Here is a 20,388-nt window from a genome sequence, read left to right as displayed (position 1 = left end):
AAATGGATGGATGGCTGTCGTGGGAACCTCCACAATATTGTCATCACACCAGCTACCCACACACTCACATACACACACACCCAACACACATGCCGTCGTACATTACATGGCAGCCTTTGGTCTGGTCAGTTATAGAAATCAAAGTTCACACGGACTCTGGATCATTCAATTTGAGCCAGAACAAACGTAACTCCTTCTATGCCAGGTTCCCACATGCACGACAAGAATACTGGTTTTAATTAGCCAGGGTGCTGACTGAGATATTTAATTTGGGCCCAGGCTGAAAGGGCTTAAGAATGGCTGAATGGAGACCCATATTCAATTAGACAAATTCCTGTGCTGCTATGTTGTTTCATTGGTCTGATTCATTGCATACATTATGCATTTGCTTCGTCACACATAGATAGATAGATAGATAGATAGATAGATAGATAGATAGATAGATAGACAGGTGCTGATGTGGTGAAGATGTCTCCAGCGCTGATTATAATGATAAAGGGAGAGTCGTGTGGCCGGGCCGCTGCCTTGATGGATAAGACTCCCCCAGCAACAACAACACTGTGATGTCAGAAACTCGAGACACACATGTCCCCTCCCCATCTGAGACAGGGAGACCTGAGGACCATCCCAGTCAGGACTGTAGCAACTCACACCAACTGTTACCTTCAATGTGTGACACAAACATATTGTGTACCTGTGTTATAGCACATATAGGATATTGTGACTGTCTGTGTTATCATTATTGTTTTTATTAGATATACGACGTCAGTTTAGAGGGAAATATGTATAAAGTCTGGATTACATTTGTGAAATTCTACATTTTGAACTTCAATATTTCTAAGATTGCTCTTCAACCTCAGTGACCTCAATGCCAAACAAAAAATAGTTTTGCCTTGCACGCTTTATTTTTGAGCTCTTTTCTACTAAGTGCTCTAACTGCCGCACAACAGTTTCCATCATGATGAATGAAGTTCTGTCACATCTAATCCTTTTTCAGATTGTTGGTTGGACAAAAAACACAAAACAAAACAAAACAAAAACCAAAAAAAAACTATTTGAAGACATCATCTTGGGCTTTCTGAAATTCTAAAGCTTGATGATTTTTTTTTTTTTTTTTTAACCATTTTCTGACATTTTAAATACTGAATTTAAAACTGATTAGTTGAGAAGAATTGATCATAAGATTACTGAAAATATTTGTTAGTTGCATTACGGATATTGAGTGAAATACTAAAATTCAAAACATTATCTAGTTTTGAAAAGTGTGATGATGATGACCCAGGTTTTAAATTCCCACATGATGTTGTTCTCACAGTTAAACTCTTGCTTCACCATGAAATTTAATGTTTAATGGACTTAGAGCAAGCAAACAAACAAAAAAAAAACCCCCTACATTTTGGACAAATCACACACTCCCTGCTCCCTGAGATCCCTGCCCTGTGGCCCTCTGGAGGTCCTTGGCCTTTAGTTTGAGAACCAGTGGCCTCCAGCAGCAGGATTAGCCAGGCCAGCTGCCCAGAGAGACCCTGGGTCCTGGACGCTGACACCAAGCCTGACCCCGGGGTGGCTACTATCAGGGACACTGAGGGGATTTGGACAGCACTTGGTGCGTATATATGTGTGTGTGTGTGTGTGTGTGTGTGTGTATGTGTGTGTGTGTGTGTGTGTGTGTGTGTGTGTGTGTGTGTGTGTGCTGTTCATTCAGTTGGACAACTGTTGAGCCAGTACAGATTTGTGCAGCAGTGTTCTTTGTATCTGTGTGTGCGTGCTTGTATGGTCAATTCTTTCCGGGGGTTAACTGCTGATCCAGTACAAATGGGAGGTGTTGGGGGGTAGGGCTGAGGGCAGTCGTGTGCTCCTGGAACATCTGCCTCTGTTTCTCCTGAGTCAAGCTTTGGTCAGCAGCGGGGAGGAGGGGGGAGGCAATGGGGGGAGGAACTCAAAGGGGAGGAGATTGAAGAGGAAAAGAAGAGTCAGTGTAGGAAGCTGAAAAGATCCGATGTGAGTAGGCGACAGACCCAAACACCATTCCACTTCTCGTATATTGTGTTCACATATAGAGGATGTATGCAGGGACGTGAGTGTATAGTGTGTGTATGAGAGTCCACATCCAGGATACATTGGGTGTATGTTTTTATGTGTGACAGGAACATGGGCAGGTTGTGACACATTTTTCCCTGGGACAATAAAAACAATATATGACTCATATCAGGATCCAAAAACTTTGAGCCGGGTTTGTTTGGTGTCTGAGCTTGACAGGGTGCATTCTATATCAGCTTGATAAATAAAAGCACATTTTCTCAATTTCCTCAGTAACTTGAGAGCTGATCCCCCATCAGTCCTGATCAACAGCCTGTTCCTGTATGTGTTATGAATCTTTCGTCATCTGTTCTGTTCTCCCAGTGCCCCATTGTGTTTTGTGTTACGACATTTTTAGTTTTTGTTATGTTGGTGCTCTTTGCAGTGCATTGCTTCTTGTTATTGAAAAACAGTACTAAACACAAATATGTAACTTTAAGACATGTGGGCCAAAAGAAAAGGTAAAGCAGCTGTTTATTCAACATCTGCACATGTTTGCAACCCTGTTTTCCAAAAAGTATTCTCAAGGTTAAGGTGATCCTGACATAAACTTAAAATTAAACTAGGGTCATTAAGGCTGCAGGTGTTTTTGGAACCAAGACACAAACCATTGGCCAAGTTCTGTCTGAAAACAAAATGCCTATGTGGTCCTCATAAGTCCAGCGGTCATAACTCTCAAGTGCAATCACAGGGGGGCAGATTTACAACACAGCTCCTCCCTACTTGAAGATCAGTTGACTGGGAGGGGTGAATTGTCCTCCCAGTACACAGAGCATCTGGCTGAGGAACGACAGATGCTGACAGCTGGACTGACATCCAGCATATGTCCCTTTCTTTATTCCTGCTCCACTCAGACAATAGGGTGGAAGGGATGGGGGTGCTTTGTGTTGAGACGGTACACCTAATAGCTTGTGATTCCAGAAAAGAGCCCCCTCTCTCCAGGAGAGCCTGGAGAGCAATTAGCCTGTCTCTGATCCTAGCCTGGGGAGTTATTATGGGAGGATTCAATGGTCCATTTTCATTCATGCCACATCAAGATGTTTATTTTTTCTTTACAGCATCAATACAACATTGATCTAAATCAGTTGTCCAATTTGCCTTTCAGGGATCCATTTTATATTTGGGTTTAGTTTTAGACTAATCATAGTGAATTTATCATAGCGTCTACTGCATAGTCCTGTTGGGATCCGGGCGCCGAGCACGTGTGCTTTGTTTTGCAACGTGATGACGCCACGCGTATATCATAGGAAGTAATTTGAATTTACACCCAGCAGTCACAACACGGATAAATGCTGCTCGTATACAGCAAGATTTTAAAGTAAGTTTTTGCTATGCGAGGCAATAGTACTGGGTAAAAGTATTTACAGGCATAGCTTCGTATAAGCCGAGATAGTTTGTAAGGGCAAGAAGCGCGACAGCCCACGAAGGAATTAATTTAGCGGTTAGAAGCTAAGCTAACTGTTAGCATTCAGGTCTATTCTCAGTTAAGATTGAAGTAAATAACTTGCCAGGATGTAACGTTGTGTTTGTCGTCCTGCAGCGACGTGACACCGAAACAGTCCCACTCATTAAATACTTAAAATATAAGATATTACACATACGTCATCGAAGTGGCAACCATAATTTAGCATGTTGGTTACTTTAAAAGTTTCAAGGGACTTCCCTCTCCCTCTGTCTGTTTCTCCTCTGTAGGAATGGGCGTGAAAGGTCTTCAGTCCTTCATGGACCGCTGCTGTCCAGAAGCCTGTGTGCCTGTGGACCTGAGAGAGATGGCAAGACAACATGTTGCCAAAAGCCAGCAAGGCTGCACAACCTCAGCTAACACAACCAGTTGGGTTGATTTCATTGTGCAAGTAGTATGACAGTGGGGGGGGGGGGGGGGGGGAGCAGCAGCAGTGAATGTATCCTAAAACTGATGTAGTTCATGTTTTTGTCAGCTTTAATTTTGTTTAGACTGGATGAGCATTATGGCATTACTGGCAGCATTGAGGAAAAACAATTTTGATGATCTAAGAGATGTAAGCTTTTTAAACCAAAAGTCTAAAGAACAGGTAACTGGACATTTCTTGGGGATGTATGTATTGTCTCTATTACATTTGTATTTTCACTCTCATTTAGGACCCACACTCGTTGTGGATGGTATGGCCTGTCTGCGCCACTGGTACTCATGTAAGGACTGGGTGTGTGGAGGGCAGTGGAGGGAGTACATGGATGTGCTGAAGAGCTGGGTGGAGGCCTTCACCTTAGCAGGCATCAGACTGGTCTTCTTTTTTGATGGGGTGGTGGGGGAGCAGAAGAGACAGGAGTGGGTGAGGAAAAAACTGTAAACTGTGTCGTGTTAAATATTTTCTTCTAGGAAACACATTTCAGTTGCTGTGATTCAACACATCTTAGAATAGCACCCTTTTAAAGACTTCACTTACAGTTTACTGACAGATTATTTTCTGTAGTGTTATTATGTAGATGTTACTATTGTCATAGTTTTTAGATCACATACAGTAAGCATGATGTATGATATGAGATTGAACTTGCAGAACCCCCTGTATCCTCTCCTGACCACAGGTAAAGAGGAGGCGCAGAGTGAATGGGGAGATTTCTAAAATATTTCGTCATATGAAGGCACATGGAGAGCAGCCTGGTAGAGAGCTCTTTTGTCTTCCTTCTGGTCTGGCAACGTTCACGTGTTTTGCTCTCAGGTCAGCTTTTACGAGACAGATCACAATGTAGTAGCTCTCTTCTACATAAAATGTACACTGTCATAATAAAGCTATTAGTGTATTTAAAAGGCTTCATTAAGTGGGGTTTGATGTGATACGTGATGATGGTTTTTGTTATTGGTGTTCATGTGGAATTATTGTTGTTGTTGTTTGACATAATTTTCTTATTGTAGACTTAATTGTTGCTTCCAGGTCATTGGGTCAGAAAGTGTTTTGTTCAGTACAGGAGGCTGACTATGAGGTTGCCAGCTATGCTCGTTTACATGGCAGTATGGGCATTCTGGGACAGGACTCGGACTTCATCATTTACGACAGGTTTGTTACAATAATCATACGATACTTTTAGACTTTGTTGGATGTACAAAATGCTTGAAACTGCTGCAGAATGACTTGCACTACTGTTCACAGTTGAAATGCTGAATTTGACAACAAATTAACAGATTCTGGGGCTTTATATTGTTGATAAATCACAGAAAATATGGATAAGCTGTCTAATCTGAGCATGTCCTTTTATCTTTTGAAGTGCCCCCTACTTGTCTGTGGCAATGCTGCGGATAAACAGCCTTTCTACTGTCCTGTACGACCGACAGAGGCTCTGCCAAACCATTGGATTGGCTGTTACCCAGCTACCTGTGCTGGCCTGTCTCCTAGGTAATGACGTGGTGTCAGAGGAGCAGATGCAGCACATCAGGAACGGTGCTATGGCAACATACAGGTGTATAAGGTTTTACTTTGGAGTTTTATGTCAATAATATTTGTTATAAATTCTCAGTCTTATGTTGTCCCAAATAAATGTCACCTTTGTCGTTGACTACGTTTAGTTATAAGAACATGTATATCAGATGCACCCATTCATAATATTTTGTAACGGAGAGTAACTTACCAAAAATTCAGAGGAGGACATTCCATGACAGCACTTTTATTGTTTCCCAGGATACACAATCCTGCACCACACTCTGGTGCTCCTCAGGGTCAGATGGTACTCGCTGTATCCCACCTTGTGAACTCCTTGTGGGGCAGAGTGGAGGAAGAACCTGGCCTTATCCCCCAGTCTCTGAATCTGTCAGATCCTCACAGAGAGCTCCTGAAGAGAGGGATTTGCTCGTACTTACTGCCTGGACAGGAAGCTCTTCACGGAGGTGACATCTCTGCACTTCCCTCTGCCCCAGCCTTTGAAAAACATGTCAGTCCAGAAATATTAAAGGTATGCTTTGTGCTTCATTCTGTCTCTTCTGTTTTGACAGTACCAAGTGCCACATTGGCTTATTATGTTTTACTTTGTGGTTTTCCCCAGGCCTGTAGAGAGAAGCATGTAGCAGCAGAGGGTTTCATGGTTTACAGTGTCGTGTGGGAGGGAGTCACTGAATGTAGCAACACTTTGGAGGATGCAGATGACGCTGAATTGCTGCCTCAGGCCCTCGTCTACAAACCCTGCAGACAACTCATCTATGGACTGCTGCTGCTGCATGGGCATGATGGTAGGACAGTAAACTCAGTGGTTGGGTCACACACACGCTCAATGTCATAAATGCACATGCGCAGATACGTATGTGGTCTGGCAACACCATGCACACAGTCAGAAAACCACACTACAACTGTAACAAATGCACATGTAAACTTGTAGAGGAGAGGCCATACTTTACCAAACATGCAGACTGTGCATATAGACGTGGACATACACATACTGTACAGACACCACAGGAAAAGTGCAAGCTTGACAGTGGAGTTTACGCTTTTATTTTTTGGTTTCATGTGTATAACGTGGTTAAAGTATAAAGACAAGAATGCTTTTTTGTCTTCCCCAGACAGTGGTGCGAAATCAAAGTCTAAGCTTGACTTGATTTGGTGTTTTCAGGCAGCACTGTCGACCTCCCAGCAGTCAGGGAATGGTTTGTCTACCCTGGAAACCCTCTGAAGGAACCTGACTTGGTCCACCCCGTCCCAGTCAGCCTCCCATGTACTCTACCTGCTAAGTTTTTTTGTATACTGAGTTATGATCTGATGATCTGATTTCAGATGTTTTACTTGTCACACTTTATGCAGTAGTTTTGCATCCAAAGCAGAGTCCCACATTGTTTTTTCTCTGTCTGAATGTGTAGGTGATCAGCCCAGTCTGAACCTGTTATGGTTCGGCACTGATCCTGAAGTTTCTGCCCTTCGCCTGACGTCCTTCCTCTCAGTTTTTGACTGCCAGGAATATTTCGAGCTGTATGGGGCTGTTGAAGACTGTCTGCTGGCTGCTCTGTGCCTGGTCACTTACATTGTCCTCCAGGTATCAACTTTTTCTTTCATCCTTGATAGTTTTCAGCGGGTAATGACAATGTGGCCAGAAGAAAGAAAACAGAGGTCATAAGCCAATTTGAGGAGAGTATTTATTGAACAAAAGTCAAATGATTTAAACAGGAAAAGATGTAAATACTTAATCTAACTACATGTAATCCAAAGGCAAACCATAAACCCCAATCAAAAATTTGTACATGCAGTCTAATGATTTGATTATGGGACTTATTTACTCTCATATCTCATTCATCATATAAATGTATGAGCCAGTATAGAAACAATCATGAATGGAAAAAGTTTTATTTTACTTGACAATACATTTAAGTGATTTTCTCCTGCTCCTCTACAACCTTCTTTTGAGTCATGTCAGGTGTTGTTAGCTACAAATAAACCTCGCCTGCACTGATTGATTTATGTTTTGGTTGTCATTGGTCGGGTTGTATGTTTGGCTCAGCCTTCAGTGAATAAGTTAAGCTGTTCAATGAAACAGTCGAGCACAATGGAGTCAGTTTGTATTTAGGCATTTCAGTCAAGATAATGCCAGGGTACTCGAGCTACACCTGGTGATTTATGTAAACAGAAAATAAAAGACCAAATGTATTTAGTGACAATTAAACACACAAGTCAGCTTTTGATTTGGGATTTACATCTATAACATATACAACAATTATTCAGCTCTTTTGTCAACGTGTGATTTGAAGTTAAACATCACTTATTGATGGTCTGTTCTGTGTTGTTTTGCTGTGGCTTAATGGTAGCCACTGTCACCCACTGAGTGCCTGGATTAGCCACAGACACTGATCTTTGTAACTCCAGCAGTTTCGCCAACAAGTGCTCTGATAACCACCCAGGGGCTTTGAATATCTTAAGAGCCATTTCTTAATTCACCTTACTACAATCGTGTCTTTATTTTGGTGTTAAATTGTACACCGTAAACATTTATGCTGTTTCTAATCCCGTCGTAATGCTTTGTTTTCAAAGGGAAAGTGCAGAGATTTGGGTTCTTCGTTTGTACATTTTGCTTTGACGTCATCTGATTGAGCTTTAACACAACAGAGATCACAGGATCACACCACCTGGATAAAGGTGCATTCGTCATTTTGCAAAAGTTAAACAAAAATTAGACTCTAGATTCATTTACCAACTTTGTGACAAAAAGGTTTTAAATTGCTCTTTAATGCCTCAATAAGAACAGAATGTCTTCAAGGAAATTCATCTCAAATCTATTTCTGAAATCTTATTTGACTTGCATGCGTGTGCCAACTGAGCGTTGATTTCCTGTAACGTTGTTGGAGTCACAATGGACTGTAAAAAAAAAAAAAAAAAAAGGAACAAAATGGATGCATCGGAACCAGAAATATCGTTTGTTATTAGTTTAGCACATTTCCTTTTCAAAACCTGTTTCCCACATTACCCGCAACGCAACTTGCCAACTGACAATTAGGTGGTGCTATGCTAGTAGAAGCTAATGTAGCCTTGAGTCGCTAGTCCTAAACAGAGACGAGGGTTACAGAGGTTCCGTTAAGCTCACTTCTTTCGAGCTGCACACCTCCAGATTCTTTTCATTTTCAATCTTGAAGTGTTCAGACCTAACTGACACTGACTCAAGTGACATCACTTGAGGCAATTTATCAGACCTCATGCAGCTCCCTCTGGAGTTACGAAAGGCTTTTTTCGCACATGCAGTTTTACTCCTGCATTAATTGTAGCCTCACATGTAGTCTTAACATTTTTAATTAGAGTATGTGCATTAATGTGGGATTTGATTGTAAATCAGTAAAATATCCTCTCCCACTGTATCCTCTTGTCAGTGCAGAAGTGAACTGAACCATGACAGCCATCAGTAAAGTTTTAACCAACCAGAGAAACACAGCACATCTTAGCATTCGCAACATAACACTCTAATAGTACTCTCTTCAGACAGGCAGCCTTCTAGACTCATGCAGATTTTTAGGCAAACACAGATGGACGGACACTTGGAGCCAATTTAAATGGATGAAGTACCAACAGACAGACAGAAGAGCAGCTTGTTAGATGGACTTTTAGATGAGTGGACAATCAAAGACGAGCAGACATGCTGACAGACAACAGTAGCTGTTGTTGTCTGATCACTGCGGCATTCACATTCCCTCGTCACTCCTCTGTTTAAATAGCTTCAGGGTTTGTTTGTTTTGTACACACAACTGGGCAGCCTTGTTTCTGCATTCAGCATTGTTTCTTTCTCTGTTGAATTGTCACACAGAGACCAGACAAAACAAACTGACCCACATAGAAGACACACTGGGATGTGACTGAACTGGCTAACCATATATTTTCCTCTCTATGTGTGTGTGTGTTTGTGTGCGTGTTTGTGTTTGTGTGCGTTTCCAGGTACAAACTTTGTCTCAAGAGGACTTGGATGCTTACCTGAGTCAGGCTGTGTGTCTGAGACTGAAGTCCACTCTGGAGCTTCAACAGATCAAGGTCAGTTTCAAGGTACAAACACAAACATACGTATGATTTGTGCTGATTTTCAATCAAAAAGATTTTTTTTTCTTATTTAACAAAAGGAACAGATCTGTTTTCACATTTTTCAATCACATGTTTTGTCCCAGCGCACCATGAAGTCATTCAGTTTCCTGCTCAAAGAAGACAGTGTTCCCTGTAGTTTACAGTAAATAAGGTCAGCTTGTGACAAACACAGCTCAGAGAATATTTCCAGTCATAGAAAGTGAGGAGACAAATGGGGAGAAAACACAAATAAGCTGCCGATTGAGTCTGCAGAAAAACAAACAAACAAACAGACAAACAAATAAAAAAACCCCCAAACAATAATGTTTAAACTGTGGTTGTATTACAAATGCTGATTCTACTTTTTAAAAAATTGAACTAATTTCTTACTAGTTCAAAGTTAAAACAGATATGTTTCCAGATTGTTCAGATTCATTTATAGAATTTTGAAGAATAAGATGAAAAATGATACAATTTCTAATAACAATGGTAATGCATATTTTACAGACACCACCTGAAGATTTAATATGACATCACTGTATTGACTGTCACTAAAAGTTGATGTCTGTGGTAACTTTGGCACGTGTTACAGCTGACGAACAAACGATGAGACAGTTCAGCTTCCAGGGACAACGGAGCCAAATATGTCCGAACATATTGTAGAAAAAGCTTCACTGAGATCATCTCGTTGCTCAGTATTTTAAATGATATTGATGAAATGATACTGATGATGACTGAATGATGATGAAAATGATGCTGATGCTGCGAGCAGATGTTGGCAGAACACGAAACTCTGATGCTCGGCAATGAAGAAGGACTGTTCAGACATAGATGTGTTTGGACAGAAATTGACAGGAAATTAATCAAAAACTATTTTGACAATCAATTGAGATCAAACAAAAATGCTGCACATTCTGCTTCTTTAGTTGCTTAAACGTGAGGGTTTGCTCTTTTTTCTGTTAAATCACCCTTAATTGAATATCTCGTCGACCCTAATTCATGGATAAATCGATAGTTGACAGCGTCACTCTCGTGTCCTCTCAGTCTTCAGTCAGCTCCGTTGATCTGACTCGTGCGCTCTCACAGATTCGGGAATCACAGAGTCAGCTGTGCTTTTCCATTCTCTGGGAAAATGGCCGAGCTGTTTGCTGCCTTGTTGTAAGCCCATTTATTTTTACTGCTTAATTACCATACTCGTGTCTAGTAATTTGTATTTTTGCTGCTCGTCTGTTTTCTACACAATAATTAGGGCTGGGCGTTGATTTGAATATGCTGTCTGGAAGAAGTTCAGAGCTGCAGGAGGGAGTTAACTGAGTGACTAGTGAACGGATTAACTGCACACACACACACACACACACTAAACTAAATTCCTATACTCACATATACAGATTTGAGTGAACACACAAATCAGCTTTTAATATTTGATTGTGTAGGCATACACACACACACACACACACACTTCAGCACATCACAATTCAAATTGAAAACCTGCTTCTTTGTGTCCCCACAACAACCCCATCCCCAACAAACAAAGCTTTTTAAAAAATAAAAAAATTGGGTAGTGTGTGTGTGTGTGTGTGTGTGTGTGTGTGTGTGTGCGCGGGCGCGCGCGCGTTCATCTAAGTAAAAATGAGTCACATCATTTGTGTGTTTATATGTGTGTGTGTGTGTTTAGGGGAAAGGGGTTGTGGGGAGGTTTTGGGATGCATTGGTTTCATTGCAACATTCCTCCTCATGGGTCTGTGATTGTGGCGTGTGTGTACATGTGTGTGTGTGTGTGTGACATAGAGAGTGTGCTGGCGACAGCCGCCTGTCTGTCCTTGCTGACGCTCACCACATGGAGCTATTTACACCAAGAACACTCCGCCCCACTGGACACACACACACACACACACACACACACACACACATTTCTGTCTTTGTCTCTCTCACTTTATGTGTTCTCATGTTCTTCTGCTTTTTACACTCGACCACTTTCTCTTTTTCTGCCTCTCTTCACGTTGCTCTTTGTCTCTCTGCTCTGTGTGTGTGTGTGTGTGTGTTTGTGTGTGCCTTCAGTCTTTTGTGTCTCTGTCCAGTGGTTCATTGTTTTCAGAAGGTGAAGCTGTGTTTGACTGGAGGCAGGTGGCAGGCAGGGCTCTGTGTGTGTGTGTGTGTGTGTGTGTGTGTGTGTGTGTGTGTGTGTGTGTACACGTAATCACTGTTATCAGTGCTATCTGCCAGAGGACAGGTGAGAGCTGAAAGCACATGCACACACTTACGGAGAACATCTGCCTGCTGCCATTGCAGTCAGCTTCCTCTCTTATTCTTCATGATCCTTGTCTTCTTTTTCCTTATTGTCCTCTAGTTTCACCTTTCTTGTCTGTCTCTGCTGACTTTTATGGTCAGTGATTTGGAGATTAGATGCTATATTTATAGTTATTTGTCCTGTTTTTTTTTATAATTTTATATTTAATATCTTGAGGACTAACTCACTTATGTCATTATATCCTAAAACATAAGAACTTGTGGGACTTCATGTGCAGATAAATATTGAACCAGAGTTTTTTCACCCTCACCTTTCCCCCTATTGTCAGTTCCTCATCTGTTTACAACTTGTAGTGTATAATTTTATTAAAAATAGTGTAAGGCCTAGTTGAAATTCTTACACATACACTTTTTTGTTTTACTGTCATAGTAGTGAGAAATGTTGTTGCAGTGAGTAAATCTCAGCGGTTTCACTGTCAAATATAGTAACCACAGCAGCCAGTCAGTGTTGTTACCTGTACATACCAAGGGAGATAGATGGTGACAGTGAAGTGGGTGGTCTGAGTCGTATGTAAGTGAGTGATTTACGTGTCAGGTTGGAGCAGATTAGGTTGTGCAAGGTGGGGTTTGGAAACAGGAATTACTATAGCAGCTGTGAGTAAAAGGTTAAGAAATGTGTGTGACACGAAGCGTATTGAAGAAACAGATGACTCTTTACAGGAGGACAGTTTCAATTATGCTGCAGCATGGGAAGATATTTGTGGTGTGTTGATTGAAGCTAATGTTGTTATGTTTAAAAGGCTTTAAATGATAAATACGCCAGTGAGCCTAAGGTGAACCATATCAATACATATTATTGAACAGTAAGGACATACGACTGAGAAAGACCAGTAGATGTGGTGAAGTAGTTTGATTAGTTAATTACATCACTAAATGAAAGAGTCTCTCTCCGTGTATGGGGGAGTGATCGGCTGTGTGGTCAGTCACTGTGGGGGAGTGAGGATCTTTGCTTTGTGAAACGTGTTGAAGTCAAGTATGACCTGCAGGGAGCTCAAAAGAGAGTCACTACTGCTGCATTCATGGCTGCCTCGTGAAAATATGAAGTGTGTGTGCAGTGACAGAATATACACCAAAGTGTCAGTCTTCGTCATAAAGATATACTGCCAACCAAATGTAAAACCAAACCCTTTTCTTCCCCTGCTCTCAGCTGCCTTTCCTCTCCAGTCGTGCGGTGCAGCTGGCCTCTCTCTACGTCCGAGGCCTGAGCCACCTGCTGGGTGCTAACTGTGCCAGCGGCTGCCCGCTGCCCAGCGCTGCCCTGATGCCTTGGCACAGCTTCGATGGACGGCTGTTCCACTCAAAGTACCTGCTGTCACATAGCGGCACAGAGAAAACTGTGTTGCTGGACAGCGATGTGAGTTGAGACAGACAAACAAAAAGGCGTGTGTGTGTGTGTGTGGGGCAAGATTTTGAGGAGAAAAAAGTGATGAAGTTGTCTTCTGTTGCACTTTTTGTGTTTTTTTTTAAGCTGGATGAACAGCATGATTTTGAGACGTGTCTGAATTATGTGTTGTGCATCTGTCTGTCTGTCTGTCTGTCTGTCTGTCTGTCTGTCTGTCTGTGTCCAGTCGTCCTGTTTGTCTCTGTTTCTCTTCCTGAGAGAGAAAGTGACAGAAACCTGCAGGAAGCGAGGCAGAGTCCTGCAGTCCAGACCCAGTGACCCAGGACAAAGTCCTAAAACCACACCAGGACCCAGATACAAAGATGGATACACAGGTGAGACATGTGACTGACTGACACTTGTTGCCTGTGTCTTTTGTCTGCAAAGATGTGGCTGTATACATGTGAAACATTTCAAAGTGTCACAGTTAGATACAGACTTCAAAAACATAACAAGGGTCACAGCGCATGATAAAATATGGCAAACGTGTTTTTAAATTTGCCAAATTTTCCACAGTTTCTAATTAATCACTGAGAATTTTAAGCACTGAAATGAGTCTGTTCAGTTGGTTTTGTTAATACCTTCATATTTGTTGAGATACTGTGTACTTTAAAAGTGATTTAGTGTCTTTTATGTTTTCTCCTTCCTTGCTCGTACTCAGCATTCACTCTCTGTGAATGTTGGTTCTGTGTTGTTTCATTCAACATAATTATGCTGCCATTTTGGCCAGGACTCTTTGGAAAAAGAGTTTTTGATCTTCAGACCATCCTGGTTAAACAAAGGTCAGAGAGAGAATAACGTTTTGACCTGAATTAAGAAATGTTATGGTGTTTCTAGGGCACCCTGGTGGCCTTGTGGTTAGGTTGCATACCATGTAACCACAATGTCCTTGGTGCAAATCAGGCTGGGGAGCTTTGTCGCATGTCACATCCCTTTTTCTCTTCCCATGCTTCCTGTCTGCGTCTATACTGTAAACCTTCCAATAAATAGACAAAAATGGCAAAAACAAACATTATAAAAGTGATGTTGTGATGTCTGTATTATTTTTAAGGCTCCAGTAGTTCAGTTTTTCTGTTTTGGAGTCTTTGTTTCTGATCAGTGTTCAAAGTCCAGACAGCTAAACAGGCCTGGAGGGGTTCTGGTCGAGCGGTAGAAACATACTGCAGCCCATTTGGAAATCTGATGAAAATACTGCTGGAGCCAAACAGAGGAGCAGCAGTTTAATCTGACAGTTCATCTGTGGTTGTAGTTCTCTGGTGCCCCTCATGGCACCACATTACCCAGAGGGCCGTGCTGTAATGAGCTCCATGTGTGCTGTGGCCTTCACGCATACCACCGCGTGTGTGTGCACGCATACGCACACGCGCACGCTTGGATTCGAGACTTGCTTTGTCAGTGCACTAGTAATAGTAGGTTTCTGTTTATAGGCGGAGAGCTCTATTTTAAGACACACAACAAGACTAACTGATTACAGACTTCTCTCTTCTGTCTCTCCCCTCGTTTTGCTCCCCTTCCCCGCAGTCGTTCCCCTCTAACTCTTCATCCTTTTATTTTCCTGCACCCTCCCTCTGATTCGTTTTTGTGTTTCTCACTGTTCTCTCTCTGATGCTGCGTGCAGACGCCTTTCCGACTCATTATCCACACATTTTCAAACATATTCACCCTCCAACACACTTGACGTGTGTTAATGTGGCCTGTCTGCACATGACGCTATGAGGATCGTAGTTGTTCTGTGCCCTGCTGGTGCTCCGTCCTGCTCGGCGCTCAGTCTCAGAAGACGACTCAGCAGTAGCTTATGAAATGTGAACCAGTAGTTTCAATTCAACCTTGTGACTTGTAAACCTTTTGGGGCCGTCTCTCTGTGTGCCATGTTGGCGCAGAGTCTCCGAATTGCGCCGAACTGTCTGCTTTTTGCCCAAGTCAACCCTTGTGGGTCTCATGAGGATGTTTCTGGTTTTATAGATGGAAGGCTGTACACTCTTTATACCTCAGTGTTTCATTTCTGCCAGACGCAGACAGCAATCATTACTACAGAACTGTGGGGATAAGGAGTGTGTGTGTGAGCAAGAGAGACACGGAGTGTGTGTGTGTTGAGAGAGAGAGAGAGAGAGAGAGAGAGACAGAGAGAGAGAGAGAGAGAGAGAGAGAGAGAGAGAGACAGAGAGAGAGACAGAGAGTATGTGTGTGCGTGAGAGTAGTGGTGGCGCTATGTGGTATCGTTGAGGGCCCGGTTTGGTTTTTGTTTGGAATCAGGCCTGATGTTTAGTCTCCTCAGCAAATATCTCCTCTGCCCGCCTGCCCTTGCAATTACACTCCAACAGAGAATCCAGTATAGCTTCTCTCCCACGTCTCCTCAGTTTACTTCTGCCCAAAAAGATAAAAAGTAAATGAAAACAACCTCATTTTCAGATTGGTTTTGGAGTTCATTTTACTCTGACTGAGAGCAGTGATGGACCTCTACTCTCTCCTCCAATCTGTCCTCTGATAATTTTCATCAACACGTAGTTAACTCTCTGACACAGAAATAACACATTTTCTCTAATCTCTAAAATCTTCTTTGACTCCCTCATTTGGTTTTAGAAACTGAAACTTCTCCAAAAGACATACTGACCACAGAAATAGGCCTTAAAGACGTTTTGGTGCTTGTGGCCTGACTGACACATCCACTTATGCATGGCATGCTTTCATGTGCTTTTCCCTGCATTTTCACACTCAGTGAGTGGACTGATGGGGGGGTGGCTCCCTTTGGCAAGGCCTAAAGTTGGACTTGGTGTTTCATTTCAGACACTTTGTAATTGTTCTGAAATAAGCCACATCTGTCAGAGTTTCTTACGTAAAAAGTGTGTCACAAGTTTTTTCTGGATACAAGGATAAATTTTAAGAGCAGCTAATCAGAAAGAGGGAAACATTTCGCTTTTTCATCTTGTTGATCAATTTTATAAGAAGAAGTAGAGCAAAAGTCACAGAGTACAACAAATGCAATATGTCTCATCTGAGCTGAGGTTTCTTTATTTGTTAGATGACAGTTGACACAGAGGTCTGTCAGCGCTCAGCGTCATGAAACCTTTCTTCTTTGTTTGAATATTTCGGCTGGAACTGGCATTTGTAGAAATGGTGAGTGTGTATGTCTGCTGCTGTGAAATGGCTTTTTTTTCTGTTCTGTGGGTAACCTTGGAATAATGTAGGACAGACTTTTAAGGAAAGGTGTGTGTGTGTGTGTGTGTGTGTGTGTGTGTGTGTGTGTGTGTGTGTGTGTGTGTGTGCGCGCGCGCGCGCACGCGTTCAGTTGAGAGAGGAACAATTGTTGATGCTTTCTGTGCCGAATGCTGCGTTTAATCAAGATTTAGTAGGTTTTGTTAGTCACTTCCCAGACTCATAAAAGTATTAAGGCTTGTGTGGACTTCACTTTCAGGTCGGCCTCCAGGTGGTGGTGAAAGCTGGAGAGAAAGAGGAGAGACCGCAGGAGGCCATGGAGGAGGATGGAGGGAGAGCGGGGAGGCATGGGGAGACCGAAGTGAATATGAAAGCAGAGAGAGACTGTGGGAGAGAGGAGGCTACGGAGCAGGGGGGATGAGAGGAGGCCGACGTTTCCCCCCTCAACCTCACTCTTATTCTAACTTTGATGATGGAAGAGCCCAGAACATGAGCCATCGATCTAAACAGAGCAGACGTGGATTGTACCAAAGCAGAGGGAGGTTCCGGCTGGCTCCGAGGTAACGCCACTATGAAAGTATTACATCTTCTTCTCTCATGTTTCTTCTGTTCTCATCTGTCCTATAACGTCACGTTTCCTCCTCTCCTCTCCTCTCAGATGGTCACAGCCTCCTGCCCCAGGAACATAACTCGAGCCTGAACAGAGAGGAGAGAAGAGGAGGATTAGAGGGGAGGATTTGAGGAGTTAAGAGGATGGGAAGGACGTGATGAAAGGAGTGAAGGAATCAAATTTCTCTGAACAAACTGATCAGTGAATTATCCGTCAGGAATGTTTGTCTAAAGGATGCAGTAGGTCGAGAAATGGGGATCAAGAGGAGGCGAGATGAGGAGATTAGCAGGACGTTTATTTAATTTGCCAGTTTACCCTGAATTTGTCTTCGTGCACATCTCTGAATAATCCTGTAGACATACTTCTTTTAAAGTGGTTTCAAAGCCTCTCCTTTATCTCAGGACATCTTACCTGTTTTACTGTGACAGAAAATGAAGAGGACGCCTGAGCACTCGCCAAACAAACACAGGCATGAGCCACCTCAAACATGCACTGAGAAGTGGATTAATGGCCAATCCTCAAGCCTGCTCTGGACTCTTATCTGTGACAATTAAAGGGCAAAGATCTTAAAATCTGTGTGTGTCCAGTGGCATAATCCCTTTAAAGGACTAGAGAAACAGTGATGCTGGTATCGGATATCGGCTGAAATCAGTAGTGGAGATTTATAAGCCTCTATAAACTGATACTAAGAGCCATTTGTGATGTTAAAAACAAAGTGGGGCAGCTTGAATTTCTGCTTTTTCATGCACGCTAGAACATGAAATGTACCTTGCTTTGTTTTGTTCTGTATCTACAGATCAGTTGTCTTAATACTGAGCTGTCTGTGATGAATGAACAACACTAGAGTTTCACATTTTAATTCACATTACTGATTTGATCATTTGATATCGTATTTCAATTTCTTCCAAAATCACCAAATGTATTAAACTCAAACTATTTATTTTTCTGCTGCATCTAAAATCTCTAAGGTTAATTTTCCACAGGAAAATCTTCCTACAATCCCCAAACAGATGACACACACACATCACTGTGAATTCCATCATGTGGATTATTAACTAAATTACACCATAATCCACTTTTAGTTCTTGTCTGTTCACACAAAGACTCTTGATGTCGGCACATCCTTTCTTATTTAAACAGCCGCTCTTACACTGTTCGTGGGCTGATGAGGAATGTATGGCCCGTGCAGTCATGCTGACCGTCTGTCTTCCTGTAGCACCGTGAACGTCGTAAAACCCACCAGAGAGGAAGAGGATGCAGAGAAAGTTCCACCGCCTGAGAGTTTTACTCCTCTCTCTGTGTGTGTGTGTGTGTGTGTGTGTGTGTGTGTGTGTGTGTGTGTGCCTGTAAGAAGAAGATCTGGAGTCTTCACTACAAAATATCACAAGATATATCAGGTGGTGACTTTCAAAAAGCCTGCTGGTTAAATTTTTATTTAATACACTGAAAAACATTTTAACGGGCAGCAAGTGCTGCATTTTGGCAAGCGAACTGCCAGCACTTCTTAAAAACTCAGGCTGATCTCTCTGTTTGAGTCGCCCTCTTTAGTCATCAAACATGAAACTTCAACACTATAAAGCAGAACGAGGTTTCTTTTGTCAGCAGAGCAGCAGCACCAATGAAGAAATGAAAGTTTATAAAACTCTGTGTGTTCATGCATTTCTGTGTCGAAGCTTGTGTGTGCTGCATCTGTTCAAGGAAGTCTTCGGTATATTTGAACCAGGTGTATTTCACATAAATGTGGTCATGCTAACTTCGTTCATCACCTCCATTGTAGAGATACGGGGATACAAGGAACGCTCTGTCTGTCTCCGAGCAAACGCAGAAAGTAGCATCATGTAATAGCCTCGTTAGCTCACAGCACGGGGATCTACATCTGGGCCAACTTGCTTTCTCTCTTAGCTAACGTTCCCATTGTAACGTCGGATCATAATGGGTTCAGGAAAACGTATAAGCAGATGGGAGTATTTATCGCTGATGGGTCGCACAGATTGTAATCCCTCACATAGCGTCTTACATGTTGTAATCACTTTTTCCTACTGGTTTATATTCATGCTGAGGTTTTAAGGGGTTAGGGACAAGGAACTGAACAGCCCTGAGATTATTAGAGTCACATGTAAAACCCTTCTAAGGGGATGTGACCAAAACATCCACTCCCTGTCTTTCCCCTCAGTCTACAGGCAGCAGAAGAAACAACAGAGCGTGTGTGCGTTTTCTGGGTTAGTAACTGCGGTGAGTGGGTGTGTACGTGAGGAGGGGCGACAAGGGTGGGGCACGCAACACACATGCATGACTTGCCCCTTCTGCATAATAACAATAACAGGAGGAGGGATGTTTTCTGTGGTGAAGAGGAAGCGAGGGATGGAAGGTTAAAAAGGGAGGAAGAGGGAAAAAAACAAAATGGAAGACGGAAATGAAGGAGTGTAAAGGAGAGGGGATAAGTAAACATTGAGAGGTGGGAAACACACCAGAGGAGTGGGCGATGGAGAGGTGGAGGACTAAGAATAGAGAAAACAACAGAAAACAGGATGAGAGCGGAGAAAAGAGAGGAGGTGAATTTAGAGGAGAGGAAAAGGTTAAGACAGAAGAGTTCAGAACACAAGCAATTTGAGTCCGTAGTCTTGCCTTAACCACAGGAAACTCTGTTGGCTGGCGGACAGATCAGCTTCCTGCGTGTGTGTGTGCGTGGTGGAGGTCTGGGCGTGGTCCCTCCAGCAGCATGGAGACAAACAGTCAAACCCCCTCTGGAGGCCTCCTCCCCGGGATTGGCTCCGGCCTCTTTCCTCTCCGGTGGCAGTCGTTCAACAGGCTGTCGGCTCCATTTTGCCTGACACTCTCTCTATGTCTTATCTAAACTTTCTGAGGGTTTTGTCCCGACAAAGTCATCAAAAGAGGCATCCACTTGTGTAAGCCAGCTGGACCAAGGGGATTTGATTTAAACCCTTGTGGTGTCCAGTGGTGACCGCAATGGGTGGCACGAAAATGGTTGCGTCGTGACCTCAAAACCACTACAACGAAGTTCACCCGGGTCAACTACAGTACTGGTAGAAATTAAAATGTAGAAATTTACAGTGATGAAGTCGTCACTGTATGTGCCTTAATGTGCTGTGTGTACATTTTTATTGGATAGATTTCCATGAAGTTTGGCACAGACAATCTTCTTCCTCAGTGGATGAAGCAGACTGACTTCAGTCAGAGCCAACAACAGGTCAAAGTCTGCGAGATGGCTTGGCTCTACATTTTGTACAGACATTCATCGCTCTTAGACGATGAGTCCTCATGACTTTGGTGACCCCCTGATGTTTTCTGTAGCACTGCCATGAGGTTGTTATTTGTGATTTTTAACTGACATGTTTCAATTATTGAATCCA

The 20,388-nt window shown here is 42.6% G+C and overlaps 1 protein-coding gene across 1 annotated transcript; it reads left to right on the top strand.

Annotated features, from left to right (window-relative positions):
• Nucleotides 1-3,315: 3,315 nt before the first annotated feature.
• Nucleotides 3,316-17,973, top strand: fam120b (family with sequence similarity 120 member B). Its single transcript, XM_076725993.1, has 15 exons — nucleotides 3,316-3,397; nucleotides 3,772-3,909; nucleotides 4,198-4,388; nucleotides 4,642-4,775; nucleotides 4,989-5,111; nucleotides 5,320-5,511; nucleotides 5,730-6,000; nucleotides 6,091-6,274; nucleotides 6,652-6,753; nucleotides 6,896-7,068; nucleotides 9,447-9,539; nucleotides 13,021-13,227; nucleotides 13,442-13,589; nucleotides 16,667-16,967; nucleotides 17,066-17,973. Exons 2-15 carry the CDS (start codon nucleotides 3,774-3,776, stop codon nucleotides 17,094-17,096), a joined length of 2,286 nt encoding a protein of 761 aa, XP_076582108.1. The 5' UTR covers nucleotides 3,316-3,397; nucleotides 3,772-3,773; the 3' UTR covers nucleotides 17,097-17,973.
• The last annotated feature ends 2,415 nt before the right edge of the window (nucleotides 17,974-20,388 follow it).

Source organism: Chaetodon auriga, chromosome 1, assembly GCF_051107435.1.
Source record: "Chaetodon auriga isolate fChaAug3 chromosome 1, fChaAug3.hap1, whole genome shotgun sequence".
Lineage (NCBI taxonomy): Eukaryota > Metazoa > Chordata > Actinopteri > Chaetodontiformes > Chaetodontidae > Chaetodon > Chaetodon auriga.
The sequence above is the reverse complement of the archived record's forward strand: the minus strand, read 5'-3'. Positions and strand labels throughout refer to the sequence as shown.